A 20,822-nucleotide genomic window follows, 5' to 3' on the forward strand; every position below is an offset into this window, starting at 1 on the left:
TCCTTACGATTCGCACCACGCGATATAAGTCTTCCATGTGCGATAGACCTTGCTGGAAGTCGCTTTCCTTGCCTTAATTAGAGTAGGAATAACTGAAGCTGACAAACCTCTGTCCTTCAGTACCTGGGTCTCAATGGCCAGGCCATTAAAACCAGCGACTGTAAAGCACGATGGAAGATCGGTCCTTGAGACCGCAGACACTCTGAGAAGAAGTACCCAAGGAACGTCCGCGACTAGCATGTCCAAGTCGGCCAGACCGGCTTGAAGAGGCCATCCTAGAATTTCCAGGACAACTGGCGCTGACTGGATCCGAACCAGGCTGCCCTAGAGCTATCTGGCCCCGGCCATCAGTCAAAGTCTGATCGTTCTCTGTTCCCACACATTTATCAGACACCTGATTCCTATCAGGAGTGGCGATTTCTCCTGGTTGAACCACAGGGACCGAAGTCACCCGGCTAGAGGCTCCTTGGTCTGTCTGTTCAACCGGATCCGATTCTTGTGGGGAACTGAGGCTAATCTTTGGAAAAGGTAAAGAAAATGATCTGTTCAGGGAACGGTAACTACCGCTCCCTGTAGTACTTAGATGTTGGAAGGGAAGAATCGCACCGGTAGCAGTGGTCGATGCTCGATCTTATGCCCTGAATACCGGTGAAGACGTCCCCCCACCCTCAAGTCGGGTGGGGGCGCACCTTCAGGCTGTGTAATCCTTTGCTTCAGGTTTGGCTGAGTCGGTCTTTTGTCTGTCCGACCAGCCCTTCTTGAACCCTCCTGGAGGAGTCTTGCCCTTCCCGCTTGCTCCAGCTGAGCGAACGAACCCTTTATGGGCGGTAAAGAAAGGTCCCCGCTTGTTACGAGGTCCTTTAGCTTTAGCAGCCTGTGGCAAAAACGTGCTTTTGCGCCCAGTGGCATCCTTAATGATCTCATCTAGGGTGGTCCCAAAATAGGCGATTCCCCTGAAAGGGGAGATTCGTCTAGGTCTTTTTGGAACCTAGGTCCGCTGACCAGCATTTTAACCACAGCCCACGTCTGAGGATTACCGCTGACATAGATGCATGCCCTAATAGGGGGGTAGCATCCAAGGCTGCGTCACAGATAAACTGTAGTCCTTGTATAATCTGTTCCATCAAATCAGATGTTGCCTGGGGGATATCTTTCCCCTTCAGGTCCTGGCGCACCAATCTCGCCCATTCCGTTAATGTCTGAGACACTAAACCAATGACAATTACTGGTCTAAAGGCTGACCCTATCAGGGAAAAGATAGTGCGGGACTCCGCTTCTACCCTCCCATCCACCGAATCCTTAAAGGAAGAAGCGTCCTCCACCGGAATAACCGTGGCTTTATTCAGTCTGGAAATAGGTGGATCCACCACTGGTGGTAGCGTCCATTTCTTAATGAGGGATTCCTCAAACGGATAGCGTCTAGCAATGCGCTTGGAAATAGTAAAGGTACGCTTAGAATGCTCCCATTCTTCTTTAATTTTATCACCAAAACACTTGGGTACAGGAAAAACCTTCACCGTTTTGGTGGGTTTGTTAGTACCAAAGGGAATCTCTGTTTCAGTTACCTCTGCCGGTAAAACCTCAAGTCTTACGGTTTCCCGAACCGCCACAACTAGTGCGTCCACCAATGCTTCTTCCTGAATTATGGCGGAAGCATGAACGTCCTCCTCACTGTCTGAGGGAACTTTACCTGAGACAACAGACCCTGCAGAGGGACCTGCAGCTGCAATGATCATCTCAGAATCTGAAGTATCAGATGATATAGGGGTAGGCGGGGGTCGCTTTCTTGACCCCCGTTCCTGACAGGCCGTCTCCACCCGAGCCACCAAAGACTCCAAAACTGCTGTAAATGCATCCATACTCTGTGCACCGGCGGGTCCCGCGGCCCCCTCGAGGGAAACAGGTGGGGGTACTTGTGTGGCAGGGTCCATGATAATTCCAGATGCTACCCGGAAAAAATCTATTTGCCAAAAAAAATAAAACCACTTTTTTCTTTTTTCAGACCCCCAGCGCCACAAAGCCCCTCAGTGTACCTGCTTAGGGACCTCTATAGAGCGAGAGAGAGAGATAGACCCCAGGGCTCACCACTTGATGCTCAGAGTTTCAACTGCAACTTGTCTCAGCACTGTCTAGAGCAGACAGGAAGTCTCTTGGCTGGCTTCCCGGGAAGAAAGGAGGCGGTTCCGCCCCTCTGCACGCCTTCCGGCGCCTCCCCTAGCTCCACGAGGTGTTTGAGTCACCTCAAACATGGCCGCCCCCATGCTGGAGACACGAGGCTACGCCAAAATGGTGGCCTCGTGCGATCTACCAGACAATGGCAGCGGCCTGCACAGAATAGCGGCATGTCTGCAGAAGGATCTCGGCCTCACAACCCTTCACCCTCATGGTGGTCAGCGTGGTCGGCGGTACCGGACCCTGGCGGGCCGTATGCGGTCCGTGGCCGTCGGGAGGCATCTGTTTAGCTAGAGGAATGATCTGGAATGCAGTATACATATATAGACATCGCCCTGTGGCTTCTGACAGGTAGGATACTTTATACTATCACAGTAAAGTTCTAGTACTGCCACTGACTTCATCATTTTAACATCTTTGCAATTAGATTGTCAGCTCCCAAACCAAGCCTCCTGGCTTTTTGTTCACAAAAATCACACTCAAACAGGGGGATCTGTGACATGTTATAGGATAGAGGGAAGATCCATCCTTACCATTACAGCGAGGGGCCCGCGTTCACCACAAGACCCGTCAGGGGGAAAGGGGGAACATACTACTCACCATACCGGAACCAGGCGGGCGCCAACTCCTGACAGTACCCCTCTCCACCGAGGTGGGAGGGCTGTCGACCAGTACGGACGCCGTGACTCATGGTCTTAGGCGTTTCAGCGAGACGTTTAACCTCGCAGGGTCAGTCCCCGTCCAGTGGGACTATGTCGCGGCCGACCCAGCGCGGAGCTATGGCCTGCACGCGCTCGTAGGCTGAACTGGGGTAACCACTGGATCTCAACATCCAGCCCGTCGCCCAGTTCAGCTTTCTTGCTTGAAGATCTCACAGGAACACTGGAGAAAAAAAGCTGTCTAAAAAATCTTTTCTAAGAAAAAAATCCTGCCAGGACCGAAGATCCCAGCAAGGTATCTAGGTCCTTACTCCTAACTAGACAGAAAAAAACTGATTTGCTGTAGCAGAGAGAGAGAGGATATACCCTCTGGGACTGCCCCTAAGGTGTGGCCAGAGTATTTTCTTTCCTGTCTAGTCCTACTCCTGTAGAGGGCAGCATAACCCAAGTGTGTTGAATCAACGAGGACTACGTCTGTCAATGAGCGACAGAGAAAAAATGTTTTCTTCCTATGCAGTGTGGCTGTGCCCGTACTGCATGGGTTAACTGCTTGTTTTGTCTAGGGGTGCACCGAAAGGCTATATTTACCCAATCCTCTTGAAAAACCACAATCCCCCAGTCCTGCTCCTGCCCTCCTCTTGTCTAAAGCTGGTCTATGGACATGATGAGGTCGGGGGGGTGTCAGTCTTGTGCTTGGAGGATCAGCGGATTAGGGAAGTATATCTATGCTCTTCAATCCCTAGACAAAACCAAGGAGTTAACCCATACAGTTCGGGCACTGCCCCATTGCATGGGAATATAACATTCTTGACTAGAATTCTTCTTTAAAAAGAATACCCAAGCTCTATGACATCTGAGGTCACCTAGGTACTCCTACTCATCCCTCAACTGAGCACAGATTAAACTGGTTCTCAAGGTTTTTTTGCCTTAATGCATTCTAAGAATTAAGGTACAAAACCTTCTTGGTGCAGCTCCCCCTATAACATCCCCTTTTACTTACCTGAGCTTGATCTTGATCCAGCGATGTGCATGAGAGCAGCGGCTCTCCTGGGTCTCTCTCCTCATTGGCTCACACAACAGCAGGAACCACTGGCTCCTACTGCTTTCAATTACATTCGGTGAGCCAATGAGGAGAGAGGAGGCTTGGCCGAGTCACGCTGTGTGTATGAATAGAGAGACTGAGCACAGCTCGGAAGCGAGCCTGCTCATGTGACCTCGCAGCAAGAGGCTTGCTATTGGGGGCACTTGTCAGGGGGGAGGAGCCAGGACTGCCGATGGGGTACCCCAAAAAAAGAGGATCAGGGGTAAAAAAAAAAATTATATATATACATATATATATATATATATATATATATATATATAACAGCCCTCAAAATTTCCACTCTTCTGCATCAATTAGGCGAGTGGAAATAAGTTGAGGGCGAGTGTGGAGCAGCATCAGGGGAAGACGGGTGCCACTGGCAGGGGGTTGGATGGGGGCAACTGGTGGAGAGTAACTCTTAAGGCCTGGCTGGCTAGTAGTTCAGGACTTGAACTTTTGTGCCCTGTATATGTGTATGTATATATATATATCTTATATATCTTTCCTTTAGAATCACTTTAAAGAAGTATTCCCAAAAACTTTATTCAAAGTATCCAAAGAATGGAGAGGGGAAATAACATGTAATTTTTTGTTACTGTCGGTGTCCCCACTTGGGAGATTCAGGCTCGCTTCCCGAGACAGTTCTGGCTCTTCCTCACTATTATATAAATCTAAAATTAATTTGTACTCCCATCGCTCTCCACCGATGTGATTTTGACTTGTTGTGTAGGACTTCAGCATTGACATAGATTTCAGATAGTTAGACTGGCAAAAAAAAATAACTGTGTAATATTTAACTGTGCGATTCGTTGAGGCTGTCAAGACAGTTAAAAGGAAGCTGCCATTGCTGAAATGAATTTGAAGGTGCAGTTATATGGCTGTCATTTTTACTTTACTACCCTTCTTTAAAAGCAACTAACCTATAATATCAGAAGACAGGACACCTCACCTGCATCTTGGTTCAAGGGCAGTGGCTCACAAAGCAGCACAGCAAGGATAAGGATTACAGCCCTGCAGTATGCACCTTCAAAATTACAACATAAACTATTCTATCCTGACAGGTTCCATTAAAGGAATAAGCTAAGAAGTGTTTTTATATATTTACATAGATTTCATCTTTAAATGAAAGGTCGTCATGCTCCATTGCCATTGTTAGATGTCTGTTAAGTTAATAAATCCTAGCTGTGTTGTGCTTTATTAGCGTTTAACAAGCAACAAATTCTAAAAGTACTACTGTAATGGATTTCCTTTTGTTGCTGAAAAAAATTGACCTTTACAATGACCCATAAAATGGCTCACAATTTTCACCTTCATTTGAAATAATCTGGAGGTGACAGGACTTCACTGGAGGTTCCAATACTAACCAGCCTTAAAAGCCTTTTTCCCAAGTTCTATGACTCTTAGCATATGAAATCTTTATTAAAAAGGTCCAAGATTCCCAAAAGGATGAAAGAGGACAGTGATAACAAATAAAATCTACTAATGCAAATGAACTCAACATCTTCATTGTATAATTCTGGCCAGAAGCTACATTTTTCCAAATCTTCTAGCCAGTCCTGTAAAGTCACAGGTTCAACCACAGGCTGGCCTTTATCTATGCTCATGTTGGGATGGGTGCTCACTGCAGTATTGTGCACTGACAGGCCTTGCCTGTTCCTGCACACTCTGGCTTGCCTTTATACTGGTAATTTCTTATTGGTGATTGTTATGGCAAGGCGGGAATTTGTAGACATTATGACTATTTTTTTTACTAGAAATGTTCCAATGTTATTGCAATACTCCAAACAAACAAACAATTCAACCAAGCGCTCACTCTGAAGGGAAAGACTGGCATGCTGCTCTCCTCAGGCAGGGAACTCCAACATGGGTGCATGAAAGAAAAGAAAAAAAAAGGAGGCGCAGACACCTAGTGCATTACCCGTGGTCACCGTTAATTTTTTTTTTACTAAAATGCCAAATGCATACTCACAGACATGAAGATTGTTAAAATCGTGTTACAAGATTCCACCACACATGAAATGGAACATGTCCTTGCAGATAGGACCGCTAACGCGTTTCGGGAGTCAAGCTCGCTTCATCAGAGCTCTGATGAAGGGAGCTTGACTCCCGAAACGCGTTAGCGGTCCTATCTACAAGGACATGTTCCATTTCATGTGTGGTGGATTCTTGTAACACGATTTGAACAATCTTCATGTCTGTGAGTATGCATTTGGCATTTTAGTAAAAACATTTTTAACAGTGACCACGGGTAATGCACTAGATGTTCCAATGTTATGCCTGCCTGTACTGATGTAAAATCTTTTCTTAGCACTTATTTGGTCCCTTGACTTCTGCTGGTAGTGGACCGCTATTTAGTACATTTTGTACCCCAATTTGCTCTGTAAAAACTACATAAACATTGATTATACAAAAAAAAAAACATTTCAGTCCTGTAAAGTCACAGGTCTTCTTTCCTGCAGTGGACAGTCCTTACAGCTGCAAAGAATGGCGCTCATTTAAGGACACATAAATGACGCTCAAACCACTATGCTATCAATATAAATGCAGCCAGGATGCTCTTTACTCTATTTTTTTTTAATAAAAGTAAATTGTTTCCTAGCATAACAAAATCTTTTATAATCATAAAGTCTTATTCTCAGTACCTGAGAGGACCAATCCAGGCAGCTAACAACACGATGCTTTGACCAACGCTCATCAAAAAACTGTCTGTTCAGAGACAACTTTGCACCTGCTTGTGTTTCTCTGTAAAAATAAATACCTTGATTAGAAAAGCAAATTATTTAAAATGAGTAGTAAATTGAAGTAATGTAAAATAATAATTACCCTTCTTTTTCTTCTAGATCTCTGCCACTGTAATCAAAGAAAATGTTGATCTGTTCAGAAAGGGCACGCTCCACAATTCTTGTGCTGTGGTCAAAGAAACTGATGAACTCCTCAGTGTGAATGATTTGTTGTTTCTCCTCTTCTGTGAGCTCATGTGGCGGGGCTGGAAGATCATTACAAACCTGGGTAACTAGGATAACATGTTACCAGCATGTGACAGAAATCCACTACCACAACCTACATACAGATGGTCATAATAACATAAACAGCACTCAGATCAAGATCCAACGGAAGTTCACAGCAGAAGTTGGTGAACCGCCTCAAGTAGAGCTCAAGAGCGCACAATTCTGCCAAAAAAACTGGCCTGTCTTCAGCAAGGTTTCCCTGTAGAGTGTCTTTGAAGCCCACAAACATGAGGCACACAGTTGTGCAGGCATCAACCAGCTTCTTTTGTCAAGGGCTTTGGCCTACCAATTCGTTCTCCTCACTAATGGTCAGTCAGGCTGCCCCACCATAGTGAAGGGTAAACTATAAGGTGTGGGAGGCTGCCGCGTCATAGTGACAGGCCAACCATAAGGTTTGGGAGGGAGGATAAAGCAGACCAGAGCCCATTACCATAATGTGTGGGAGGCTGCCCTATCATAGTGATGGGTCAACCGCAAGGTGGGGGAGGCAAGAGGGAGCCGACCAGAGCCCATGACCACAGCAGCTGTATAATTGTGATCTGTAAACATCAAAAACCCTGTACCCAAGAGGAAAGTCGATTTTGTGTGTAATGGAAATACCATTCTAATAACTCTATGGCGATCAATAGTACACTTTAAATAACTTCTAACAAATACTCAAATATTATTTGCTCGTACAAATGTGATATGAATCATTGAGCATGTTAATTCTAAATTGTTAAGTGTAAAGCCTTATGTGGAAACTGAACTCCACACAGATTAACTTACAGTTTAACTGCATATTTATTAGAAAAAAAACATTACATTTTAAGCTAGAGCAGGATTCTCCAAAAAGCAAAAGGGCCTGATTACTGTCCTTCAGGCTTTAGGGGGCCAGACTGTGGCCAGTGGGAGTAGAAAATGCCCCCGCATCAGTGCCCCATCATTGGTTTTAATAAAAGGAATACTGCCCATTGATGGTGTCAGTAGGGGGCATGGTCCACTACCATTGGTGTCAGTTGGTAGAACAGTGCCCCAAGGGCCAGACAAAGGCAAGCAAAGGGCCACATCCAGCCCCCAGGCCACAGTTTGGACATCACTGAGCTAGAGCTAGCACATGCACCTAAAGTTATTATGGGGTCAGCCTCCTGTAGTCCTCTGCACTGCAACAATAAGACAGGGGGCAGGGCAGCAGTGTATGCCAAAGATGGCTAAATTGCTTTTGCATAGTGATTAACAACATGTTCCTGCACCTTCACTGTCTGAGGTTTAGGTGTGTCCTACATTGGGCAGCATTGCTGTAAAAGAGTTCCAGAACCTGGAATGTGAGCGGGATTGGGGTGCCTGAAATCACAGAGCTCAATTACATGAGCAGAATAATAAATGCTTTAGTAGCTAGCGCAGTCCAAATATATTTAGATTTCAACAGCTTAGTTGTTTACCAGAAGTTCAACCTCTTCTTTACAATTACTTTTTTTCACTTCCTAGCACACTAGTAAACAATCAGATAGAAATAATTGTAGCATCAGTCTAAAGTGTTCATACAAAGGAACAATATAACATGGAGGCTCCTAATGGAAACAAGGATTTGCTGCATAAGAAAAGAAAGCATTTAAAAAAGCATTAAATGGCCATTATGTCTGTTCCTTTCTGCATGTTATTTGTTATGGCATATCACTTTACAATAGGAAACAAGCTTGCAAAAAAAAAAAAAATTTTGCCCTCTGGTACTTAATACTGCAGGCTTAGCCACTACACAGTAATGATACTATACTAAGAAAAAGAGACACAGAATGGATACAGCTTGACATTAAATTTAGTCCTTTACACAGATCACCATGAACAGAAAAGAAATCACAAAACACGACAAATGGCCATACCTTCACTGTTTTCTTCTTTCTTGGTGGGTTTGTCCTCTTCAGGAACAGGTGTAGGCTTTGGAGTTACAGTTTCTTCTTCCTCTTCATCACCTGTTAGAAAAAGAAAAACAAATAAATAAATCACTAAACATAATTTTCATTTAAAATGACATGGTTGTCCTTGAAAGAACCAAACATTGTGGCCTTTTCATATTAAGTTAAGACATTTCACTTTAGTCTTCAATAATGCAAAATATGAATTGTTCATGATCATCTCTAAATGGTAACCTATGTAAACAGAATATAATATTCATAAAGCGTGAGGCAGACAATTCTTCGAAACAGTCCAGTTGTGTCCTAAAATGAAGACCGTTAGGGGCATCAGATAAGAACTTGGAATCTTCTCAAATTGGCTGTTGAAGGACTGCTCTGAGGACTTTAGTTCAACCCCTATGGCCTTGCTTTAGAACTGGATCCTCAGCATACTTTATGGGAGATTTTTCCCTTCTTTCTTTTCAATATAGGCTAAGCGATCCAGCAATAAACAAACAAATTTATCAGAAACAAAATGATCCACCTACTATTCTCCAGTTTTTAAACATTTATTTTTCCCTCTTATTATTCTCCCATTTTTAGGGCCCTTTCACACGGGCGCTCCGTATGTCCGCAAATCATCCTATTTTTTTGCGGATGATTTGCGGACATAATGTAAGTCTATGGCATTGCGGATGTCAGCGGAATACCATCCGCTGACATCCGATTTTCCTCCTGTCAGTTCTGTTCTGTTTTTTGGAACAGAAAAAATCCTATTTTTGTTCCGTTCAAAAAACGGAAAGGAAGGAAAATCGGATGTCAGCGGTGTCATCCGCTGACATCCGCAATCCCCCATAGACTTACATTAGGTCCGCATATCATCCGCAAACGGATGGGATGATATGCGGATCTACGGAGCGGATGACAGAAATGTCATCCGCTCCGTGAAAAAAAAAAAAAAAAAGTCCCGCAGCGGACCTTTCACACGGAAAGCCCGTGCGAAAGAGCCCTTAAGCTATTTTCTTGTTAATTACAATGATGCCATGCAGCAGTTTTTGAAAATTCTACCCAAAACATTAAAAACGTATTACTTATACTTTATTCTTAATAAGGTTGCAATGTTCAATTTTATATTTCTAAGACCATGTTCGACATAGGTTCCTTGTCTAGGATCCACCCCTATTAGCAAAGAATGTGTATCTTCCAGTCTTAATTTATAATCAAAGGATAAGTTCACATTTTGTAACATGTTACACCCATACTCAGGGCATAACAGATGTACCAGCCCCCGATCCCGTGTGGGATTCCCCCCCCCCCCCCAAAGAAAGGCGGCCACACAGGTTTCCACCCACCCTGCTGTATCATACATTCACCGTGTCCTGTAAATGGATTACAATTACCGACAGTCTTTGCGGCTGTCAGCTTGTAGATCTCAATTAACTACCATGGCGCAATTGAGCGCTGTAGTAGTTCACTGAATCTTCCTGTCACTGTCCAACTGTTACACTGACAGTCTGCAGGAGACCTGCATTGCATCAGCGGTCTGGTTGCTTGTGCAATGTTTCGAGGGTCCTAAAAAAATTGGTAAATACACATTTTTTACTTTCAAAAGAAGTTGTGCATTTATTTATTATTATTTTTTTATTAATAAGGTGAGCTTATCTGTTAAGTTTATGGCCAAGTTGTGATACAATTTTCTGCCTGTTCTTAGCAGGAACAGCTAATTGGCCAACCTGTCACCCTGTAATGAAATCTGCACCATGATTAGTTGTACCAGCAGGGCCAGATGTATACCTCCGGCCCCCCTAGGCCCGATGTCCTAGGCTATTTCTCTCATATCACGGTTTACTGTAGGTCTTCGTAATATACTAACAAAAGCAGATATCACAAGCACAGAGGACACACTAAATCTGAATGGGAAATCATTGAAAGACAACTTGCGTCAATACACACAGAACCAGCAACTAGTAAAGTAAGGCAAACTGTCACCAAGGTCTGCTAGCTTTTTGACTCTGGTGTACGGCTGGTGAACTGTACTAGTATACAGTCAACTATTGCATAACTAAAATGGACAAACTGTTAAGAGCCAGCAATGGTAAGGACCCAGTTAAATTGCACTGTCAGGAAGGACAGCACAGAGGTCTCCAATTTTTCTAAACAAAGGGGCAGTTTATTGTCCTCCAGACTTTAGCAGGGCTGGACTAGTGACCAATGGGAGTAAATAATTCTTCAGGCTTGGTGGTCAGTGGGAGTAAAAAAATTACACAGGACCCCTGTGTTTAGGAGAAGGAATAATGCCCTATCAGTGGTACTAGTGGAAGAAATAGTGCCCCGTTGATGGTGTCAGTGGGGAGAATAATGCCTCATTGTTGGTGTCCGAGGAGGAAATAGTGCCCCATTGTTGGTGTCTGTGGAGGGAATAGTCTCCCTTCGTTGGTGTTAGTAGGGAGAGTAGTGCCACACTGTTGGTGCCAGTGGAAGGAATACTGCCCCATCATTGGTGTCAGTGGAAGGAATACTGTCCCATTGATGTTGTCAGTAAGAGGAACAGTGCCCCATCGTTGTCTGTAGGAGGAACAGTGCCCCATCATTGTCAGTAGGAGGAATAGTGGCCCATCTTTGAGCTCAGTTGAAGGAATAGTGCCCCATCAATGGTGTCAGTGGAAGAATTTATGCGCCATTATTGGTATCATTGTGAGGAATAATGCCCCACTGTTGATGTCAGAGGGAGGAATGGTGCCTCCCATCAGTGGGAGAAATAGTGTCCCAAAGGCTGGATATAAGCAAGCAAAGGGCCGCAAAGGGCCGCACCTGGCCCACGGGCTGCAGTTTGGAGACCACTGGTCAAGAACCTATCATTATTTACAGAAAGCTGGCAGAAGGCAAGCATTGTAGGGTGTCTATGAGCCCCGCAAGGCTGCAGTCAACCTTCCCTTGCAGAAATCCACCCATGTACAAGTATGCATTTTGATGTACCAATTGTAAAAAAATAAATAAATAGTGATAATGTTCTTGCAGTCCATCATCCTTTTAAGCTATATCCTGTCGCTCAGTTATCAATTATGTAATGTCTATCTTGTATATAATTTTCCTATCTTGCTGAAAGAATGAATGGTCTTTCTCTCTTAGGAAAAAAAAAGAAGACCTTACATCTGGAATGAAATTGGACATGCCATCAAAATAGACAAATACTTATAATCAAGCATACACAGATACCTAAGCATATAGACACCATACCCACATGAAACCCCTAAAGCAGGATGTTCAATAATATTTGATGATTGTGGTTGGGAAGGAAGTGAGGCCCATTGAAGATCAGACGCTGTATGGAAGAAGGCAAAAAAAACAAACAGAAGAACTGTATGCAAACGTTGGCTCCATTGTATTGTGGGCAGAAAATAAATTGCTGGTATGATAAAGAACGCATACATCTAAGGCACTTGTTAAAAAGGTGACAAAAGTGAATGCACAACAACCACTACATTGTGGTATATATAAATACACAGGATGATTGCCAAGCATCCTTGTAACTACAATGTAAATATATTCAGCAGATTGAAATATTACATGAAGGGAAAAAAATATGTTTTCTTGCCAGTTCTAATCAGTGAAAACAGCTGCACAAATGTTGCGGCAATCAAAAGACAATGGGGCTACTCAAGAAGTTTTAAATAAGAATGAGGGGCTCGACGAGGAAACGAGCAGTCATGGGAGGGCTTCCTAATAAGAGCAGTGAATACTTGATCAAAGAAATGATCTCAGCGTTTTTGCACATGTGGCATGAATACGAAAAACGCGGGTTTGCGGTTATCAGTAAACACGCTGAAATATTCATGACTGATGAAACGAGGCTGAGCTATCTCTTAAATTTCCACATTTAACATAAATAAAAAAAGTGAAATTGTTGGGATACTTTTAATTCATCTACATATTTTTCCTATCTGGCTTTTCATTCTCTTAAAGTTTAGGCCTGGACAAAATAAAACTAAAAACCCCATTCAGTACATCTCTACAATAAACACGTTTCCCAATGTTTTTCTCAAGCTGCAAGTTCAGAAAAATCCTTCCAGAAATCAAGTGAGCAATAAAAAAGGATATTAAACTCATTTTATAAATTGCACAGAATATACAGTCTGCTTCCTTGGAAATTTGCCTTTTTTGTTTTCCTGGGTGGTTCCCGAACCATATGGCCCCCCTCCTGCTTGATGTCTCCATTTGCTAGCGGGCTGCGAGTCCATTCCCCGAAACACACAGCGACCGGAAAGCCAAACCCCTGCTCCCTCCTCCTGACAGACAGCTGCTGTCACCATGGCAAAAGGCTTGTAGCTTACAGTGCCTTGAAAAAGCATTCATACCCCTTCAAAATTTTCCACATTTTGTCACGTTACAACCAAAAATGTAAATGTATTTTATTGGGATTTTTTGTAATAGACCAACACAAAGTGGCACATAATTGTGAAGTGGAAGGAAAATGAAATGGTTTTCAACACTTTTTACAAATAAATATTTGAAAAGTGTGGTGTGCATTTGTATTCAGCCCCCTTTACCCTAATACCCCTAACTAAAATCTAGTGGAACCAATTGCCTTCAGAAGTCACCTAATAGAGTCCACCTGTGTGTATTTTAATCTCCATAAAAATACAGCTCTTCTGTGAAGCCCTCAGAGGTTTGTTAGAGAACTTTAATGAACAAACAGCATCATGAAGGCCAAGGAACACATCAGACAGGCCAGGGACAAAGTTGTGGAGAACTTTAAAGCAGGGTTAGGTTCTAAAAATAATATCCCAAGCTTTAAACATCACATGGAGCACTGTTTAATCCATCATCCGAAAATGGAAAGAGTGTATGGCACAACTGCAAACCTACCAAAACATGGCCGTCCACCTAAACTGACAAGCCGGGCAAGGAGAGCATTAATCAGAGAAGCAGCCATGGTAACTCTGGATGTGATGCGGAGATCCACAGCTCAGGTGGAAAAATCTGTCCACAGGACAACTATTAATCGTGCACTCCACAAATCTGGCCTTTATTGAAAAGTGGCAAGAAGAAAGCCATTGTTGAAAGAAAGCCATAAGAAGTCCTGTTTGAAGTTTGCGAGAAGCCATGTGGGGGACATAGCAAACATGGAAGAAGGTGCTCTGGTCAGATGAGGCCAAAATTGAACTTTTTGGCCTAAAAGCAAAAACGCTATGTGTGGCAGAATACGAACACTGCGTATCACCCTGAACACACCATCCCCCTGTGAAACATGGTGGTGGCAGCATCATTTTGTAGGTATGCTTTTCTTCACCAGGGACACGGAAGCTGGTCAGAGATGATGGGAAGATGGATGGAGCCAAATACAGGGAAATCTAAAAAGAAAACCTGTTAGTCTGCAAAAGACTTGAGACTGGGGCGGAGGTTAACCTTCCAGCAGGACAACTACCCTAAACATACAGCCAGAGCTACAATGGAATAGTTTAGATCAAAGCATATTTATATGTTAGAATGGCCCAGTCAAAGTCCAGACCTAAACCCAACTGAAAATTTGTGGCAAGACCTGGGCATTGCTGTTTACAGATGCTCTCCATCCAATCTGACAGAGCTTGAGCTATCTTGCAAAGAAGAATGGGCAAAAATTTAACTCTCTAGATGTGCAATGCTGGTAGAGACATCCCCAAAAAGACTTGCAGCTGTAATTGCAGCGAAAGGTGGTCCTACGAAGTATTGACTCGGGGGCTGAATACAAATGTACGCCATGCTTTTCATATATTTGTAAAAAATGTTGATTATCATTTTTCTTCCACTTCGTGTTGTCTATCACATAAAACCCCAATAAAACACATTTAAGTTTTTGGTTAAAACTTGACAAAATGTGGGAAAATTTAACAGAGTATGACTACTTTTTCAAGGCACTGTAAATTAACTGTAGGCGATAGCGGGTGCAATATTTTGCAAACTCTTTAAAAAAAATATTAATTGCGCTTTTTTATTGTGAATTTTTTTAAACTTTGCCTTTAAACATACACCTATGAGAGGGCTATGTTTTGCCTGCATGAGATGCACAGACGTTCTGACATCCATGTCTCATTTAGGACAATTGGGACATGCTGGCTGTACATCCATGTGGATGCCTTTGTACTCTGGAACTCCAGCGTTTTGCTTTTCTAAATGCAGGAGATATTATCTGGGAAGTATAAACAACTTTTAGATATTCCTGCTTTAACTGCTTGCCGCCCAACCACAGTACAATTACCGTGGCAGAGCAGCATGGGTAGGCTGGATGACATACATGTCCATCATCCAGCCTATTCTGGGTTAGGGGTGCGCATAGTTCTAATCTGCGCTGTCACTAGCTACAGCAGGATTTTTTCAGCAGGTCCCAGCCAATGATTTACAGCGGAGACCTGGCTGGTCAGCTGTAGCCAATCGCAGCACAGAGTCCTTTCTCTAGGGAGAAAAAAAAACACAGATCAGTTCTTAAAAGCAGCACCTATTACACACATTAAACTTGTCAGGCACACAGTTAACCCCTTGATGTTATCCCCTTCCCAGCCAGTGTCATTAGTACAGTGTACAGTATTATCACTGGTCCCTATATTAGTGTCACTATTGATATCAGTGTCTGTTAGTGTACCTCCTAAAAAGGTTCTGTTAGCACCAGATTGCTCACCACACTATCATAGTCCCACTATAAGTCGCCAATCACCACCATTACTAGTATGGCGTCATAGCTGGGTAAATTCCAGTATACAAACCATCGTTTGTAGACGTTAAAACTTTCACACAAACCAATTAATATACACTTATTGGGATATTTTTTTTTTTTTTAATATCAAAGACATGTAGCAAAATATATTTTGGCCTAAATTTGTGAAGCAATTTGACTGTTTAAATTTTTATTAGATATGTTTATTACACAAAGTTGAAAATATCATTTTTTTTTCCCCCCATTTATATAATACAAAAAATCTAAACCCCAGTGGTGATCAAGTGCCACTAAAAGAAAGCTCTATTTGTGTGAAAACAATTATATAAATTTAATTTGCATGCAGTGTTGCAAAAATGGTCTGGTTATGAAGAGGGTAAAACTTCCCAAAGGTCTAGTGCAGGCATGTCCAACCTGCGGCCCAGAACCGCAGGCAATGCGGCCAACTGCCTCCTGACAATTTTTTATTTTTTTTTGCTGGGGAGGAAGGAACTTGGGGTTGGGGGGCACGGCCACATCGGCTTCCAACTAACTGTAGACAGAGGCTACCTCGGAAGGGATCATCCTCTAGTTGTGTTAAATTAGTGCTGGGGGGGGTGGCAGCACGGGAAGGGGGCGCGGCAGCATTTTATTACTTATATACCTTAACTATAGTATATATTTTATATGCTGCCCGAGAAAATTTCTATACACTCAATGTGGCCGAGAGAAGCCAGGGTCTAGTGGTTAACAACCTTCGCTCCGGAAGGTTTCAACCCCTTCATGGCCAGTCCATTTTTTGCGATTTAGCACTGCGCTACTTTAACTGGTAGGTTATATCATTTTTTCACATAAAGTTTTGTTTTGGTAGTATTGGATCACCACTGGGGTTTTTTTAAATTATCTAAATGAGAAAAGAAAGAAAATTTTGAAAAAATATATACATTTGTTACTTTATGCTAATAAACATATCCAATAAAAAAAAAAATCCAATGTCTTTACACATTTAGGCCAAAATGTATTCTGCGACATATCCTTGATAATAAAAATCCTAATAAGCCTACAGTGATTGGTTTGCATGAAAGTTATAGCGTCTACAAACTACGGTGTATATATAATATATATATTGGAATTTTTATTTATATATTTTTTATACTACTAATGGTGGTGATCAGCGACTTATAGTGTGACTGTGATGGTGCAGCGGGCAAACTGATTAACTGCCACTGACATGACCAGTAACACTAAAAGTGATCAGTGATACTTTACACTGTCAATGTACTGACACTGGCTGGGAAGAAGTTGACATCTCGGGCAATCAAAGGGTTAACTGTGCATCTAACGTGTAATGTGTGCAATATATGCTGCTTTTAACAAATAATCTCACGCAAAGCATGGATAAGAAACAGAAAGACCCTCTGTATAGAGCCCTGTGTCAAATGTCAGGGATCATTGGCCGGCACCTGCTGCCAGACTCCTGCAATATACAATCACAGTGTTTTTGGGGCAAAGGGACGCGCATGCGCATGTCCTAAACCCAGTAGCAGGCAGTGACATACCTATACCTTGCGGGGCAGCGATACGCAAGTAGTTAAAGCAGGTTTGGATCCGTTTAGTCTCCTTTACATCCACTCATTTGTGTTCAACTCCACAAAACTGGACTGTAAATGCAAACCTTGATTTGGTAAACATATTTACATTTTGCGCTTGTAAATGCTTGTCTAAATATCTAATGTACAAATGTAATCATTCACTGTGCATTCCAAATCAGTTTAAGAGTGTTTGCTGTGCAGAACTAAATATTCGGATTTTGACGCAAGTGTGCATGAGGCCTATGTGAACATTCAAATACAGATACAGTGGGTACGGAAAGTATTCAGACCCCCTTAAATTTTTCACTCTTTGTTATATTGCAGCCATTTGCTAAAATCATTTAAGTTCATTCTTCTTCCTCATGAATGTACACATAGCAATAACACATAGAATTGTTGACATTGTTGCAGATTTATTAAAAAAGAAAAACTGAAATATCACATGGTCCTAAGTATTCAGACCCTTTGCTCAGTATTTGGGGATCCTCTGCCATTCCTCCTTGCAGATCCTCTCCAGTTCTGTCAGGTTGGATGGTAAACGTTGGTGGACAGCCATTTTTAGGTCTCTCCAGAGATGCTCAATTGGGTTTAAGTCAGGGCTCTGGCTGGGCCATTCAAGAACAGTCACGGAGTTGTTGTGAAGCCACTCCTTCCTTATTTTAGCTGTGTGCTTAGGGTCATTGTCTTGTTGGAAGGTAAACCTTCGGCCCAGTCTGAGGTCCAGAGCACTCTGGAGAAGGTTTTGTCCAGGATATCCCTGTACTTGGCCGCATTCATCTTTCCCTCGATTGCAACCAGTCGTCCTGTCCCTGCAGCTGAAAAACACCCCCACAGCATGATGCTGCCACCACCATGCTTCACTGTTGGGACTGTATTGGACAGGTGATGAGCAGTGCCTGGTTTTCTCCACACATACCGCTTAGAATTAAGGCCAAAAAGTTCTATTTTGGTCTCATCAGACCAGAGAATCTCATTTCTCACCATCTTGGAGTCCTTCAGGTGTTTTTTAGCAAACTCCATGCTGGCTTTCATGTGTCTTACACTGAGGAGAGGCTTCCGTCGGGCCACTCTGCCATAAAGCCCCGACTGGTGGAGGGCTGCAGTGATGGTTGACTTTCTACAACTTTCTCCCATCTCCTGACTGCATCTCTGGAGCTCAGCCACAGTGATCTTTGGGTTCTTCTTTACCTCTGTCACCAAGGCTCTTCTCCCCCGATAGCTCAGTTTGGCCGGACGGCCAGCTCTAGGAAGGGTTCTGGTCGTCCCAAACGTCTTCCATTTGAGGATTATGGAGGCCGCTGTGCTCTTAGGAACCTTAAGTGCAGCAAAAATCTTTTTGTAACCTTGGCCAGATCTGTGCCTTGCCACAATTCTGTCTCTGAGCTCTTCAGGCAGTTCCTTTGACCTCATGATTCTCATTTGCTCTGACATGCATTGTGATCTGGAAGGTCTTATATAGACAGGTGTGTGGCTTTCCTAATCAAGTCCAATCAGTATTATCAAACACAGCTGGACTCAAATGAAGGTGTAGAACCATCTAAAGTCTTTGAACAAGAAGTAGCCATCATCTCCCCCTCACTGCTGCTCATTTAGTTAATATTACAAAGATTGCAATAAGATAAGTGGACCTCTAAAAAATGGGTCCACAGGGGACATTAAAAGCCAGCATTCCCACAATCAAAATTTAAATTCTGATTAAGTACCTGGCTTTCTGAATACATCAGGGCAATGAACCAATGCGCTAACCACTAATTGAATTCAGGAAGGATCCAAATACAAATAAAAGAAATATGAATAAAAGGCAATAGCAGCTAATTTCTGTAGTGTCACCACATACAATAAGGCTCATATAAAGAAAAAAATCAGCGCTAATGCAAAACACACAATGCTCAAATACAATAATGTGCATGTATAAATAAGATGCAAAATATGCTAAAAGTGAAATACAAGTGAAAAATAAATCACAAATAAATAATGCAAAAAAAGTGAAAAAATATTCTCAGGAGATCTTGAAACTCAAAATCTATATTATTGTGAAAAAGGAAAATTGATGTAAAGTCGACAAGTATTAGGTGGTAAAATCAAAAACAAAAGAAAGGGGGGTGTCTTCCGTGCAGAATCCAGAAGAAAAACGTCACTTATCCAACCTATGAGTACAATGGCCGCTCACCTTGATATAGAATAATATGCGCAATCAAGAAATCCAGTAATGGAAAATTATTCCACAGCGGTGGGTAGTCGGTTCATATATTACCTTATATACATATATTACCATAACATAAGAGGCCAATGATAAAACACCAATAAACTAGAATTAAAATATTAGAAAAGTCATAGAATAAAAATTGCTAAAAATATATATATATATATATATATATATATATATATATATATATATATATATATATAAATAAAACTGGATAAGGTTGATAAGGAAACCCATTTGAAGAAGGTCAAGAAATACACAAGAGATTCACAGGATTTCAGGAATGGTCAGGTTTTTTGTTGGCAGGCCACCCTACCCACCTCCACCATGGTTGTAGACCCAGAGGTGGAGTCTCCCATGGAGGCTGGTGCTAGTGGGGGGGACAGCGAACCATTACCTGAACATCCATCTGATCCTCAATCCGCGGCCCCGGTTGTTAGACCTAAGGTGTCTATGCCCCGCCCCATCATGAGGACAATTACGGAGTGGACAGGACCTCCGATTAAGGGAGCCAATAAAGACCATAGGAATAATAACAACCATAGGAGTAAGAGGGGTGTCACCCGAGGGAATTTTCAACCAACGGCTGTACCTACTCACAACCACTTTTCGGCTTTGGCTGATAGGCCGAATGATGGTAATGTTACCCCAGGTCCCAGAACTCCCCAAAACCAGCCCCATCAGCCTTTTTTAGGACGGGGCAGAGGGAGAGGCAGACACCGACCGTACAATCGGAATCAGCAATCCGATCGCCAATCCCACAGAGAAAATACCGAGGAGTACGGGCCGGGCGAAGGATACAGCACAAAAAAGCGAAGAAGGGACTGGTGAATGAGGGGATATTTAATATAAGTAATGTAAGCCTAAATAAAAATGAACTACACATCCTAGACCAGGGATTAAAATGTGCCCCGAAAAGGGCCATCAACAAATTTAATGTATTTGTGGACACACACAAATACATGAGGAAGTTGAATATTAAAAAACATTTCCTGAATAATCCCACTTTGCCCGATAGAAATTCTAGGGATGGGGCGGTAGTCAATAGTGGGTTACGCAATAAATCATTGTTTAACCCACCACCCCAGAGTAATCAATGTCTGGATGTGTTTAAGAATCTAGTGATACGTGACCTCCAGGCTCTACAACCTGGTTATGAGATAGAAAAGAAATATAGGCACATACAAGAAGGCCTGGAATCACTGGAGGCGAGGAAGGAGATTATCATCCGCCCTGCGGATAAGGGAGGTGGTGTTGTGATTATGAATGAGTCTTTTTATCACAACCAAATACAGGCGATGTTGGAAGATGACCTCACTTATGCCAGATTACCAGGTGACCCCACTGCCAACTTTGTGAAGGATCTAGAAATCCTAGTTGGCTTAGGTTTTAAGGAGGGGGTTCTAACTAAAAAGGAGAGGAACTTCTTACTCCCCAGTGCTTGCCGTATCCCTATTTTGTACACATTACCGAAAATTCACAAAAACCCAGAAAACCCACCTCCTCGGCCCATTGTTAACGGGATAGGGTCAGTGAATGCCAGACTGGGCCAATACCTGGATAAGT

At 42.8% G+C, this 20,822-nt stretch overlaps 1 protein-coding gene across 1 annotated transcript in view; it reads right to left on the bottom strand.

Annotated features, from left to right (window-relative positions):
• Window positions 1–20,822, bottom strand: part of DYNC1I2 (dynein cytoplasmic 1 intermediate chain 2) — a 225,430-nt gene that overhangs the window by 44,374 nt on the left and 160,234 nt on the right. Inside the window, exons 8-10 of the mRNA XM_082260314.1 lie at window positions 8,780–8,869; window positions 6,736–6,898; window positions 6,555–6,654 (exon numbers count right to left, since the gene is read on the bottom strand). Coding sequence (XP_082116440.1) covers window positions 6,555–6,654; window positions 6,736–6,898; window positions 8,780–8,869 — 353 coding nt within the window. The remainder of the gene's footprint in view (window positions 1–6,554; window positions 6,655–6,735; window positions 6,899–8,779; window positions 8,870–20,822) is intronic.

Source organism: Pelophylax lessonae (assembly GCF_965119305.1).
Source record: "Pelophylax lessonae genome assembly, chromosome: 6".
In the NCBI taxonomy this organism is placed as follows: domain Eukaryota; kingdom Metazoa; phylum Chordata; class Amphibia; order Anura; family Ranidae; genus Pelophylax; species Pelophylax lessonae.